This window comes from Calypte anna, chromosome 24 (assembly GCF_003957555.1).
Source record: "Calypte anna isolate BGI_N300 chromosome 24, bCalAnn1_v1.p, whole genome shotgun sequence".
Classification (NCBI taxonomy): Eukaryota; Metazoa; Chordata; class Aves; order Apodiformes; family Trochilidae; genus Calypte; species Calypte anna.
This window is the reverse complement of record NC_044269.1, coordinates 6,348,675-6,360,623: the sequence shown is the minus strand read 5'-3', so window position 1 is coordinate 6,360,623 and position 11,949 is coordinate 6,348,675. Positions and strand designations below refer to the sequence as shown.

At 54.5% G+C, this 11,949-nt stretch overlaps 1 protein-coding gene across 8 annotated transcripts in view; it reads right to left on the bottom strand.

The window, feature by feature from the left end:
- The window catches only part of BCL9L (BCL9 like), a 42,105-nt gene continuing 30,156 nt past the window's right edge, over positions 1-11,949 (bottom strand). Inside the window, exons 2-9 of one of the 8 annotated variants that reach the window (XM_030464665.1) lie at positions 9,376-9,739; positions 7,839-7,961; positions 6,723-6,933; positions 6,407-6,491; positions 3,620-6,032; positions 3,406-3,498; positions 2,906-3,166; positions 1-1,705 (exon numbers count right to left, since the gene is read on the bottom strand). In XM_030464665.1, the coding sequence (XP_030320525.1) occupies positions 543-1,705; positions 2,906-3,166; positions 3,406-3,498; positions 3,620-6,032; positions 6,407-6,491; positions 6,723-6,933; positions 7,839-7,961; positions 9,376-9,676 (4,650 nt within the window). In that variant the 5' untranslated portion in view covers positions 9,677-9,739 and the 3' untranslated portion in view covers positions 1-542. The remainder of the gene's footprint in view (positions 1,706-2,905; positions 3,167-3,405; positions 3,499-3,619; positions 6,033-6,406; positions 6,492-6,722; positions 6,934-7,838; positions 7,962-9,375; positions 9,740-11,949) is intronic. The other 7 variants (XM_030464666.1, XM_030464667.1, XM_030464670.1 and 4 more) reach the window with 7 other exon arrangements.

Genomic DNA, 11,949 nt, shown 5'->3' with positions numbered 1-11,949 from the left:
TTTTTTTTTAAACATGTTTCGAGGCTTCCATTAAAACACAGAAATACAGAGCAATTAAAAACCAGCACAAGTTTTGTCTTTCCCAGCGACCTATTTACAGCTAGTTCCAAAAAACCTCTTGCGCATTTTGGTAGCTTAAAAAGAAAGGAAAAAACAAAAAAAAAAAGGAAAGAAAGGAGAGACGAGGGGGGGGAGGGCAAGAAAAATACTTGACAGAGGAAAACCATACATGAAGACTTTACAAACTGCCACAAGGTCTGGATGTCCTTGGTGACCAAAAAGGGTTCAAAGTAACAGCCCCAGTCCTGGCCCTAGTCCCAGCCCCTCAGCCCTCCCCTTCCCCAAGAAAGAAAGGAAAAAGAAACCAAATTCACATCAAGTTTACTGCACATCTGGTTTTCTGTATAGAGGCGAATCCGATATGAAAATTATCCCACGTGGTGTCCTCCACTGGTGTTGGCCCCTAACCCTCCCCCAAAGAAAGGTTTAAAAAGGTTTGTACAGGTGGCCCCATCCCCTCCCACCTCAAGCGCCTGCTGGAGTTAGAAGGGCAGGTTTGCCATGTTTCCAGGCCCAGGGATGTAACTCATCTGGCTGTCCAAGGAGACGCTCCTCTGCCTCATCTGGTGTGTGACCATGAGGTTCTGCTGAGGTGGGGGCCCCATGAGAGAGCCCTGAGGTGACATCATGTGTCCTGTCTGAGCATACATCTCCCCTGATACAGACATGCTCCTCTGCTTGGCCTGCATCAGCATGAAATTCTGCTGGGCCATCAGGCTCTGCTGCGGAGACATCATGCCCTGGTGCATGCTGTTGCCCATCATGCCTTGCTGTGGTGGTATGCCTGTCCTGCTCAGCATGGGCACTTGTCCAGGGTGGCACATGGACATGCTGAGTCCCCGCTGCATGCCCTGTTGCCCAGGGAGGTTGGGGGCATTCATACCTGGCCGCACTGGGGGCTGGTCAGCCATCATGTTCTGTAGGTTCATGAGGTGGAGGTTGGAAGGCTGTGATTTGGGCGCTTGGCTGTCGCTCTTGGGGAAATACTGCAAGGTGCTGCTTGGCTTCTCTGATGGGATGATCCTGGACAGGTCAAATTCTGGGATACCTGTGGGTGTGGGGCGGATGACCTCACTGAGCTCTGGGTCATTCAGCACAGATGCCACCCCAGGGAGCACGGGTGGATAGGGCTCACTGATGCGGGGAGGGATGTTCTTGCCCATCATATGCTGCTGAGGGGGCATCTGGCTGGGCTGCTGGGGAGGAAGGTCTTCATGTGGCAAGGGCACCCCTGGTGGGTAATGCTGCTGCATCCCAGGGCCACTGCCCCCGCTGGGGGCCATGGGCATGCCTCCGCCAGCAGGAGACGGCATGGCGTTGTGGGGCTGCTGCATGCGAGGGAACACAAGCTGGTTGGAAGGAATCATCTGTGAACTGTTGGGCACAGGGCCACACTGCTGGTTCAATGAGTCCTGGGGCCCCGGGGGAAGTATCATGGGGTTCTGGGGAGGCACGCCTGCCCCCGGCGCACTGGGGTGCATAGGAATGTTGGAGCCCAGAGGGTTCGGGGAGGACATCATGGAGGTGGGGGGCGGTTCATGGGAGAGGGGCTGCTGACCGGGCAGGTTCATTCCCATGGGGCTCTGAGAGGATCCAGGCCCCACGGAATTCAAATGCAGTTGATTTGGCTGATTCCCCGTCACACCTGAAGAGAGGAAAAAAGAGAGGAGTTAACTCCACCCACAGATCTCTCAGCGCTACAAAATCCACACCCTGGAAGCCTGGCAAATGTCAGAAAGCCCCGAGTGCTCAGCAATCAGCCACAAGATGGGATTTCAAAGCACTAATATCAGGAAGAAGCACCCCAGACTCCAGGTCCTCGAGCCCACAAGCAACAGAGAACTGTCCAGGTTGGATTTTCAGTTCTTTCTAGCTCAGTTTTCAGAGTTCTGCCTGGCTCTGTATGGTGGCACAGCCCTATGCCACAACCTCAGCAGGGTGCTCAGCTGCCTCCTGGAAGGCACTGGGCCCTTCACCAATGCTTGCCCACAGGGTTAGCCACTCAGCAAGCTCCTGTGACCACACGATCTCGGGTGGCAAGGAGAAAAAAAAGCGGAAGAGTTGGTAGCTGACACAAGTGCTACCCAAAAGGGAGGATGGTGCTCATGGGTTCAGCAGAGCCATCAGTGCCTGAGGAGAGTTAGGGTTAGGAGGGAGCCAATGCATTTGCATGTCTGGTCAACCCAAGGGACTGCTCAGCAGTGAAAGAGCCAAAAAGATGGCTTTTCTGTTTTGAAAACTACCAAAAATATTTATCTGATGGCTTCAAACTCCTAAATCAAGTGGTACAGCATTCTGGAATTCCCCTTCAGGCTGGTCACCAAGTGACAAAAACCACTCATTTGCCTAGCTGTCCTCACTAGTGCCATCAGCCAGCAGAGAGTATCTGGCTGTCACCTACTGAAATCAAAACTGTGCTATAACATAGACTTGCCTGTGCAGGCACCTGGGCTTCACTCAAAACACCAGATTCTCAAATCCTGTTCAGAAGGTCCCTATCCTGTTGCACAAGAACACGAGGGCTCCAAGCAGCAGATCTCTGCCTGCAAGTCCAGGGGCTGAGCCACAAAAACTCAGGGCCAACCCATCCACACAAGGTAAAGGTAGTTCTGAAAACTTCCAGAGTTGGCAGAAGAAGCATGCCACAAATGCCAGACTGGCTTGTGTCTTTCCAGGCAGCACACTCAAATCAAAAGCTGGTGGACAGCCTGGGCAAATTTAAGGTATTAGACATAGCAGTGAGTGGGAGAACAGTTTTTAGTCCCTCCTCCACCTGGTGCCACAGGCCTGCTGGAAGCCACCAGACTGTCTGATCCTAGGCAAGCTGAGCCCCAGGAGTATGTACCTGACATGCTTCCAGGTGGGAGCATAGGCCTGTCCGGCAGCAGCTCATCATCAGAAGTGGCAATGGTTTTGATGGCATTGTGGTAAAGTGGTGTGGAGCTGGGCATGGCATACTTGGACATCTGGGACATCATCAGTGAGAGGGGGTTCTGGGAGGGGGATGGATCTGGAGAGGAAGTAAAAGGCATGTTGGGATTCATGGTGCTAGAAGTGTTACTGGCTGGTGCAGAAGAGCTGCTCCGGGGCCCAGAAGGAAGAGAACCTGCAAGCAAGAGAAAGAGAGCTTAGTACTGCCAGGCCACCCTGGCTTGCTTGCTTCCATCAGAAAGCAACCCAATCCCTTCCTTCCAACATCAGTGACTAGAGGAATCTGGAAAAACCAGAGCTGGCATGGCTCAGCACCCTCTGGACTCAGAGGAGGTCCATGTGGTAGAGACCCTGCTCCAGAACACTGATGGACATCCATGTCAAACAGCCCATGACTGCCCAGCACAAACACACCCTTTGCTGCCTCTGTCACAGACATGAGCTGGGCTGAAGGAAAAGCTGCTCTGCTCACTCTCCCATCTACCTGAAAAGACCCCATTTGGACTTCTGGAAAAAAAGATGCTTCATGAGACATAAGAGCTCTTGGAGGCACAAGTGTCATGCCCCCTGAGAGCACACAGGCTGGAGAGAAACACTGTCCACACAGCAAAACCAAGCATACACGTACTTGCACACAAGATACCCAGCATACCCTGATCCAGTCCTCCCATGGAAGTAGATGAGTTCATGCTGAGAGTCTGCTTACTCTGGCCAACTCCTGGGCTGGGCATGGCAGCTTTGGGAGATGGCACCCAACCAGGGGAAGGAACAGCCATAGAAGGGGACTTCAGGTGGCTTGGTGAGCCAGTTGGAGACCGGACGTTTAGCGAGGAGCTCATCACCTGGGGAGACTTGAGGGGTGCAGACTGATTTGAAGGTGGCATGCTGACCATCTGTGAGGGCGTCTGTGGGGACTTGAGGTTGGCAGAGGGGGAGGTGACCAGTGGTGAGTGCACCTGGCTGAGGGTAGGAGACTTGAGGTGACCCATGCTGGGGGAATTCATCTGGTTGATGTTGATGGTGAGGTCAGAGGGCCGGCGGCCCAGACCCCGGGAAGGGGCTGGGGGCATGTTGGCCAGGTTGCCCCCTTGCGTGGGAGTGGGATTGGAAGCAGGTGGCAGAGGGATGTGGCTGAGCCTGGTGGTTCCACTGATGCTCCCAACGGGCATGGTGCCCTGTTCAGGGCTGAACATGTCTGAGCTGCTGCTCATCTCCTGGGGCATGTTGGGGTAAGGCCCTTGTGTGCCCGAAAAGCCTTGCTGTCCTTGGTTGGGAAACTGAGAGGGAATCATCATTTTTTGAGGCCCTCCCAGCATTGCACTGCCGTTGCCATTCTGGGCCCGTGCCCTGGCCACTTCCTCAGGGCTCATGCCCTGGTGGGCCATCATATCAGGGCCTCTCATCTTCTGTGACATCATCATCTGCTGCTGTGGGGTCATCTGGACATTGAGGTTCATATTCATGTTCATGTTGACATTCATGTTCATGTTGAGGTTGCCAGGGCCCAAGGGTGTATCCATGTCCCGAAGGCCTGACTGATTCATAGGGGGACTCAGCATCCCCCGCGTGCCTGCAAAATCCATTCCCATTGGGGCACTGCTCAGGCTGTCCCCCGTTATCTGCCCAGCAAACATAGATGGATCCATCTGCCTGTGAGCCTGTATCATCCTCTCCATTTCCATGCCCTGGCTCATGGAGTTGCTGGACATCCCCATGGGCCTCTGCATTGCCACTGAGCGTTTCTCCATCAGCTGATGCCGCAGGATCTCCTCCCTGGCACGAGGATTCATGAACCTTTCAGAGTCTCCCTGCCCTGAAGGATAGGGCAAGGTTCCTTGTGGAAAGTTCCCAGGGCCTCCCATAGGAGGCATATCATCGCTCCATCCCATGCTGGGCCTGACTGGCCTCTGCATGGCATTCATGGGCCCAAGAGTATCCAGGGGCATGTTCTGCATCCCTCCAAAGCCAGAGACCCTCTGCATCTGATTTCCAGGGAACCGTGGCCCTGGGAAGGGTGGCCCTCCCCGCAGCTGCATAGGGTCCTGCACATCTATGGGTCCCCGCAGCTGGTTTCCCATCCCTGGCGGCCACTGCTCTCCAGGCTTGCTGTGGTAGGGTGGCGGGGGCCCACGCATCATCATGCTCCCCATCGACTGTGGGATCATGATCTCCTGCATGGGCCGGCCGTGGATACTGATCTGCTCCTCTTTCCGTCGTTTTTCCTCATAGTACTCTTCCTGTAACTTCCTCCAGGCTACTTGCTCTGGTGTCAGGCTGTCCTGGTTCAGCCGTTGCATCATCATGTTCATCTGCTGGCCCATGTCAGTGCCTGGGTGGTGGGGCACCTCGTGTTCCAGGCTGGGCCCACCAAGGCTCTGGGTCTGAGAGATCATGGACTGGAGAGGCTCTTCGTATTTCTTCATGCTGGCATGGGGTGCAGGGGGCTGGGCAGGGGCAGCCTGTGGCTGAGGGGCAGTCCCACCCTCTCCTGCATTTTGGCTGGACTTCATGAAGGGCTCAGCCTCCCCACTGCGCAGCAGCAGGCGCTCAATGTCCCGCAAGGTCTGCAGAGAACGCTCCCGGTGCTCCAACTGCTCTTTGGAGAGCCCTTCCGAGTTCATGGGGTTCCTGGGGCCCAGGCCAGCCTGCCCATTTCCTGGCATCCCTGGACCTGTGCCCTCCCCAAGGAGGCTGGAGCCAGAAGTGCTGGAGGAATCCACTTGCCCAGGCTGCATGGTGCTGGCAGGCGCATTGGGTGTATTGGGATGGTTACTTCCAGGCTGGTTGCTGCTGCTGCTGTTGTTCCCCAGAGAGTTGGGAGTCAGGTCTCTCCGGACATCTTCACTTGTTCCTTCCTGGGGGAGGCTACTGGGTGCAGGCAAAGAGGTTTGACTGATGGTCTGAGGTGGAGGCTGCGACGGGGGAGGCTGTGGCTGTGGCTGACTCACTTGAGGTGCCGGCGGCTGGGACTGTGGAGTGTTGGCAGTGGGAGGGTTAATTGGAAGCGGCTCAGCAACCCCCAGCACTTTAGGAGCTGGTGCCTGGAAGAGGAAAAGGAAATAAATGTGAGCAGGAAAAACCCTGGGTAGTTGTTCTTTCCTGCACCCTGCAGGAGACCTGTCTGTCCCAAGAACATGTCCTGGAGCAGTTCACCTTGTGGGGAAGAAGTACATGCCCTGGAAACACACAGTTGGGAATTCTGCCTAAGTGGCAGTGGGGCCACATACCATGCCCCATCTCAAGCTATTCCCAACTGACAGCAGTCCAAAGAGGTTCCACAGCAAAGCAGCTTCCCACCTTACTAAGAGGGTACTCTGACAACAGCTGAGCCAGGAGCTGGGGGAGAACAGCCAAAGGGAGGGGTCAGCAGTCAGCAGCACATGGTGACAGAAGCATTTGGTCATAGTTGGTATACCTGGTCTAGCTTTGCCCGTGGGACATTCTGCTGATGGTAGGCCAGAATCGAGTCAGCTCGGCCCTGCAGGACAGCTTCTGCAGCTCTGGGGAGAGAGGACAAACAGCTTAAGAACACGCATTGTGCCCCGCCCCACCCCATCCACCCCCGGTGCCACCTCTAATCTTCAGTCCTGCCGAGGACTGAAGGGGAAATATTCTGAGTGTCTTCCTACCTGCCTTGCACAGGCCCCACTGCAGTTCCCCACCTGAAGACCACTTGCCCTGGAAATTCCCTCTTCCCATGAAGAAGGGAATGGATAGGGTTTACTGCTTACATGTTAGCAAGGTGAGTTGTGAAGACATAAACGAACTGTGAGGGCTGCTTTCCTGTCCCATTGCCTGCACCTGCCGCAGCATCTGACCGCAAGCTGGGAGCAGCACCATGAGGCACGCTGGAAGAGGTGGTCTCATTCAGGCTGGGCAGCGGGTTGGACCCTGGGCCAAGCTGCGAGGCTGTGGACATCGCAGGATCTGCTACATTACAATCTGCGGGGACACAGGAGAGGAAGGAGCTGCTCAGGCAGGCCAGGAACCGGGGCGGCAGCGGGGACACCGGCAGGTGGCAGCACCCGCCTGGCCGCCTCCTGGCCTCAGTGGCCGCTGCCCCCCAGCGCGGGGCTCTGCTCCTCCAACGGACACCTCGAGAGCAGGGAAGCCCATTGTAGTAGTGGCTATTAACCGTCTGATGTCAGTAGGTAACATTCGTAGTTAATATTAACAAGCATCGCACTTCCCAGAAGCACGCAGTGCCCTCCTCTTGCCTAGCTCCTCACACACACACACACACACACCCTGCACGCCCTGTTCTCCACCCTGTGGCTTCCCACTACAGACCCGCCCCTGCAGACCCACAGTGCCAGCAGCTCTCTTTAAAGAGAGGATGTCTCGCTGCAAACCTGGCAGGAGTACACACGCGATGCGTTGCTGCTAGCTCTTGCCCTTGGACAGCTCCATCTTGACTAGCTCTAATCTGGCAGATCGCAGAGCAGTCAACACTATCCCTTCTCAAGAGGGCTGTGGACTGTGCAGAGAAGCACAAGAGAACATCCTGGAGAAGACAGCACAAAGGCCACCCTCTGCCTGGTTTTACACACTCCCATGTTACCCATCAGCTGTGGTTCTTGGGTCCGACAAAACAATGTACAGCAAGGACATTCAACCCCAACACCTTAGTACCATCTTCATAAAATCGGTCCCACACCTCACTGCACAACCACAACCATATCCCAGCACAAAAGCCACCAATGGCAACGGCCCACCAATGGCATGCACCCACCTGAGTCAGCACACCCAGGCAAAGGTAGAGGTGACAGTGCCATCTGCCCTGCTGGGCTGCTGTAAGGACCTGGCTTGATTCATGCTTCTAAGCCTGTAAGGAGGTAAATACTCACTGTGTGCACTGCTGATGGGCTTGTCGTCTTCCTCACTGTCCGGCCCAGAGCACCATTCGTCCCCGCTGTATGGCTGCTTCCTTTCCAGCACGCAACGTCGCTTGCTACGGGGAGCCACCTCACCTGGAAAGGGACAGAGCCATCAGAAGAGCTGGAGACCTGGCAGGGGCTGGGAAGCCTGGGACCCTACCTAGTTGCGTGCTGCATGCTGGCACTGCCAACGCAGCCAGGATGCACTGAGCAAGAAGCCTTACACCAACACCTGCCCAGCCCTGGTAAAGACCCTGAAGCATCTGCTCGATCTGGACTCATTGCCTTTGCAGCCAGATCTGGCGAAGACTCACCTGTGATGGATACCAGTTCAGAATATGTATTTCTTACTGTCTGAAGGGAGTGTGAAAACATGGGATATGTCCAACTGCTGCTCCAAACCTTTGAGCATTAAGCCTAATTTTAAGGGGTCTGTGCTTTAGTTAAAACCTGAAAATGGAATGGGAGGGCACATCCACATCCTATGTAGGAACAAGAGACAGACCATGCCATTTGCAGACATCAATCAGGCAAGAGTCTTTAATGCCCTCTATGAACTCAGATGCTCCCTCCATTTCTCAGATGGGGCTGATGCAGCTCCAAGAGGAAGTGGCTTATCTAGAAGCACCTAGGGACTCAGGGAAAGAAATAAAACACAGGGGGGATAAATTCCAGTCCTGTGGTGCTTTAACTGTAATGTAATACTGTTCTGGCCTCCATTTTTTTTTTTTTTTACATCATCTAGAACCCAAATGCTGAGGGGCACAAGCCAGATCAGTGGCTCTGCATCTGGGGACTGGGTATGAATGATGGTTGACACTAAGCACACTACTAGGAACTCTGTTCCAACAATCCCCTGCAAGATGATCAAGCATCCTGTGCAGCCATTGAGCAAAGCACTCAGTGGAATGCAAGACGCAACAGGCATGGCTGGTGAGGAGAGGCAGGGCAAAGGATTTGGAAGCACTGACTCAGCCCTTTTCCAGCAGCCATGTGCTGTAACACAAGAGTCATCCATTGCTGACAAAAGCACAGAACTGTTCAGATAGTGACCCTCACTTGCTAACCATGACCGAGTTGTCGGGCAGCTGCAAGAACACCACAAAGGCAGTTCTTTGCCAAAAGCAAGAAGACAGAAAACAACTCAACTTGGTCCCAAGTTGACAGTTGGCACATTGCACAGCAGGAGCGTCTGGTGCAGTTTCAGAAAACCATGCTTCTTGCTTAGCTGGCCTTAGTAGTCCATGAAAGCTAGAGGTCCAAATTCCCAGTGTAACAAACAGTTTAGGGAATGAAACATGAATACAATGCCCAGCCACTCTGGTCCCAAAACCACAGATGCAACAAGCAGTGATGCAAAGATGCAGAGGCAGCCAGGACAAGCCCAGACAGAAGTCCCAGCAAAGAAATCCCAGATGCTCACAGCTGCTCCCATCCCAGGTCCTGCCAGGACGCTTGGAGCAACTGCAAGGAGGACATGCTGAGGCAAGGTTTAGGAGAGCATTACCTTTTGATTCTGTGTCCTGTGAAGGGGTGCTGGCTTCTCGCTGTTCTCCAGAGTCCACCGAGATGCTTCGTTCCCGTTTCACCTTGCCCTTCAAGGAGCTGAAGTTTGGGACAGTGTTCTGGCTGTTTTTCAGTCCAGAGTTTCCAGGGGAGATCTGAGTGGCCTTGCTGCCATGGCTTCCTGTCCCCACACCCTTCGAGCCCAGATTGCAGGTAGGTGCTTGGCTCACGTTGTGGTGCTGGGCTGGGGCACTGCTGCTGCCTGCCTTGCCATGGCTGGGCAGTTTGTTGTCAGGGTGCATTGGATTGGCTGAAGCTTCCCACAGCGCCAGTGGAGAGAGCTCCCAGCCCCTGGGCTCAGAAACCTGCAAGAAAAGAAGGCAGTGAGTGAGCAGGGTGCCCCTGACACGGGCACTGGGTTGCTGCTCAGCCCCAGGGTCAGGCAGAGCCTGCAGAAAGACATGACCCAGAGATGCTTGTCCCAGGAATTGGCCTCAGCCCCTTCACGCAAAGGATCCTACTCTGCAGCAAACTCCCACCCAGGAATGGCAGGCTTGCCAGCACTCCAAGGCACAGGCATGGACACAGGAGCCCTCATTTCTGAGGTCATGACTGGAACAGTGTGCTCCATGCCAGCCTGGCCCTTATGATGGCAGAATACAAGGGAAGGGCAGAGCCATGAAGCGCAGGCACTCATCAGCTAAGCAGTTTCAGCTCCTGATCCAAGGCCCTGGGTGAGGGAGCATCCACTTCAGCAGAAGCTTCCAGCCCAGGAGGATGATGCAACGTCCCACAGGCCTGCTGGGATTGCAGGGTGAGGCTCCCCTGCTCCAGACCCAGCCCAACTCTCCCAGTCACCCAAAAACCTAAGGCAGAGCCCTTCGGGGAAGAGGCATTTAGGGCAGAGCACACTTCTGGGCTGAGGGGCAGGCATGCATCTGAGCAATGCTGCAGCAGCCCTCTTTGCAGGATCTTTCTCCCTTAGGCTTGCATTCTTCCCCTGGGAGCTCAGCATGGGCATTAGGGATGACCAGGACACAGCTCCACAGTACCTGAGCCCATTGCACATTTTGAAAAGCTTCTACCAACCCTCAGTTCGTCAGACACCCCTGCTAATTGCAGCTAACATGCTGCCTGGCTTATGAGTGCCTCCTAGGAGAAGTCTTCAACATGGCACATGCACTGTGGAACATCAGCTAGCCTCACCTCAGAGGCTACTGGAGCAGACAAAGGTCACCTCTGACCTCCAGACAAAGCTCTTGCACACTGACTATTCCTGGCCTAAACCCCATTCATGGCTAAACCCTCAGAGACAGTCCCAGTCAAAAAGATGCACAATCCCATGAGAACAACTGGTTTTCTTCATCTAGAGCATATAACTCTTCTTGCATCAAGCCCTGCTACAGCATCCTCATTACCTCAGCCAGTGACCCCAAAGCTGCAGAGTCACAGTCTTCTCTACTTCTTGGGGAGAAGGGGGAAAGGAGAGCAAACCACATGTTTATGGAAGCTGAGGCATTATTGTTTTCTTGCATATGCTATGTGCTTTTCATGACACCCCCACAATGTATTCAAGAACCTTTCCTGTGCAGGGGCAGAGAAATTTCCCAGCACATGAGGGTTACTGGGCCCACGGTCTTCTCCTCCCATCTGGACCATGCAGGCCAGATGCTGTGTACAGATTTCTTCTGCCACCCAGGGACAGGAAGCACCGGCTCCAGACCAAGCCCTGCATCTCTAAATAGCACTGCGAGAGCTCAGCAGCACAACACATGCTGCTCTTGGCTTGCCAAAAGGCAGGCCCAAAGACATACCATCAGCATACCATTGCTCTGCTAGGGCAAAACACAGTCCCCAGAACAACGCACAAGCAAAGAGCAAAACACGCTTGTCAGATCCACGATCCCCCAAAGACGGCGATGTTCACAAGGCACAGGTTGCAGCTCACCACCCACTGCCAGTCAATTCCCTGCCCGCACAAGGGACTTTTCAACACCTGCCTCCCTCCCAGGCTGAGCCAGTGGATGGCTGGCACTCTGTGGTGCCCACCTGCCTGCCCAAGAGCTGCCGCACAGCTATACACAGCGCCCACCCCAGCACTCCAGGTTAGTTAGTGGCATCATTCGTGCACAGCTTGGCCTTTCACCACTTCCTAACTAGCGAGTCGTTAGTTGCTCCCTCCTCCTCTTCTGCCTCCCCACGAACCTCATTGAGGGCTCTGCTCTAGCCTGGAGCAAAATGGTGAGCCACAGCGCTGATTAATTTTCACAGCACATAAGGGAGCTGCTAGCCCTTTAAGCGTCAGCCAGTCTCACTCGCTCACTCTTTTTCTCCAGGGACCTATTAATAGCAGCTGGAAAGATCACATCATTCTCTGGATATTTATACCCCTCATTCCACACCAGGAGAGATTTATGTCAGAACTGCCGTCCCAGTGCCTGCCCAATTGCTTTGTCAAACCGCTTGAAGGGGGAGGGGAGCAGAGTGGGAAAGGAGACAGGGAGAGGGCAAGCAGGGAGGAGGAGAAGGTCCATATGGCACAAGCTGCAGCGTGAAGCACAGCCGCTGCCTGGCC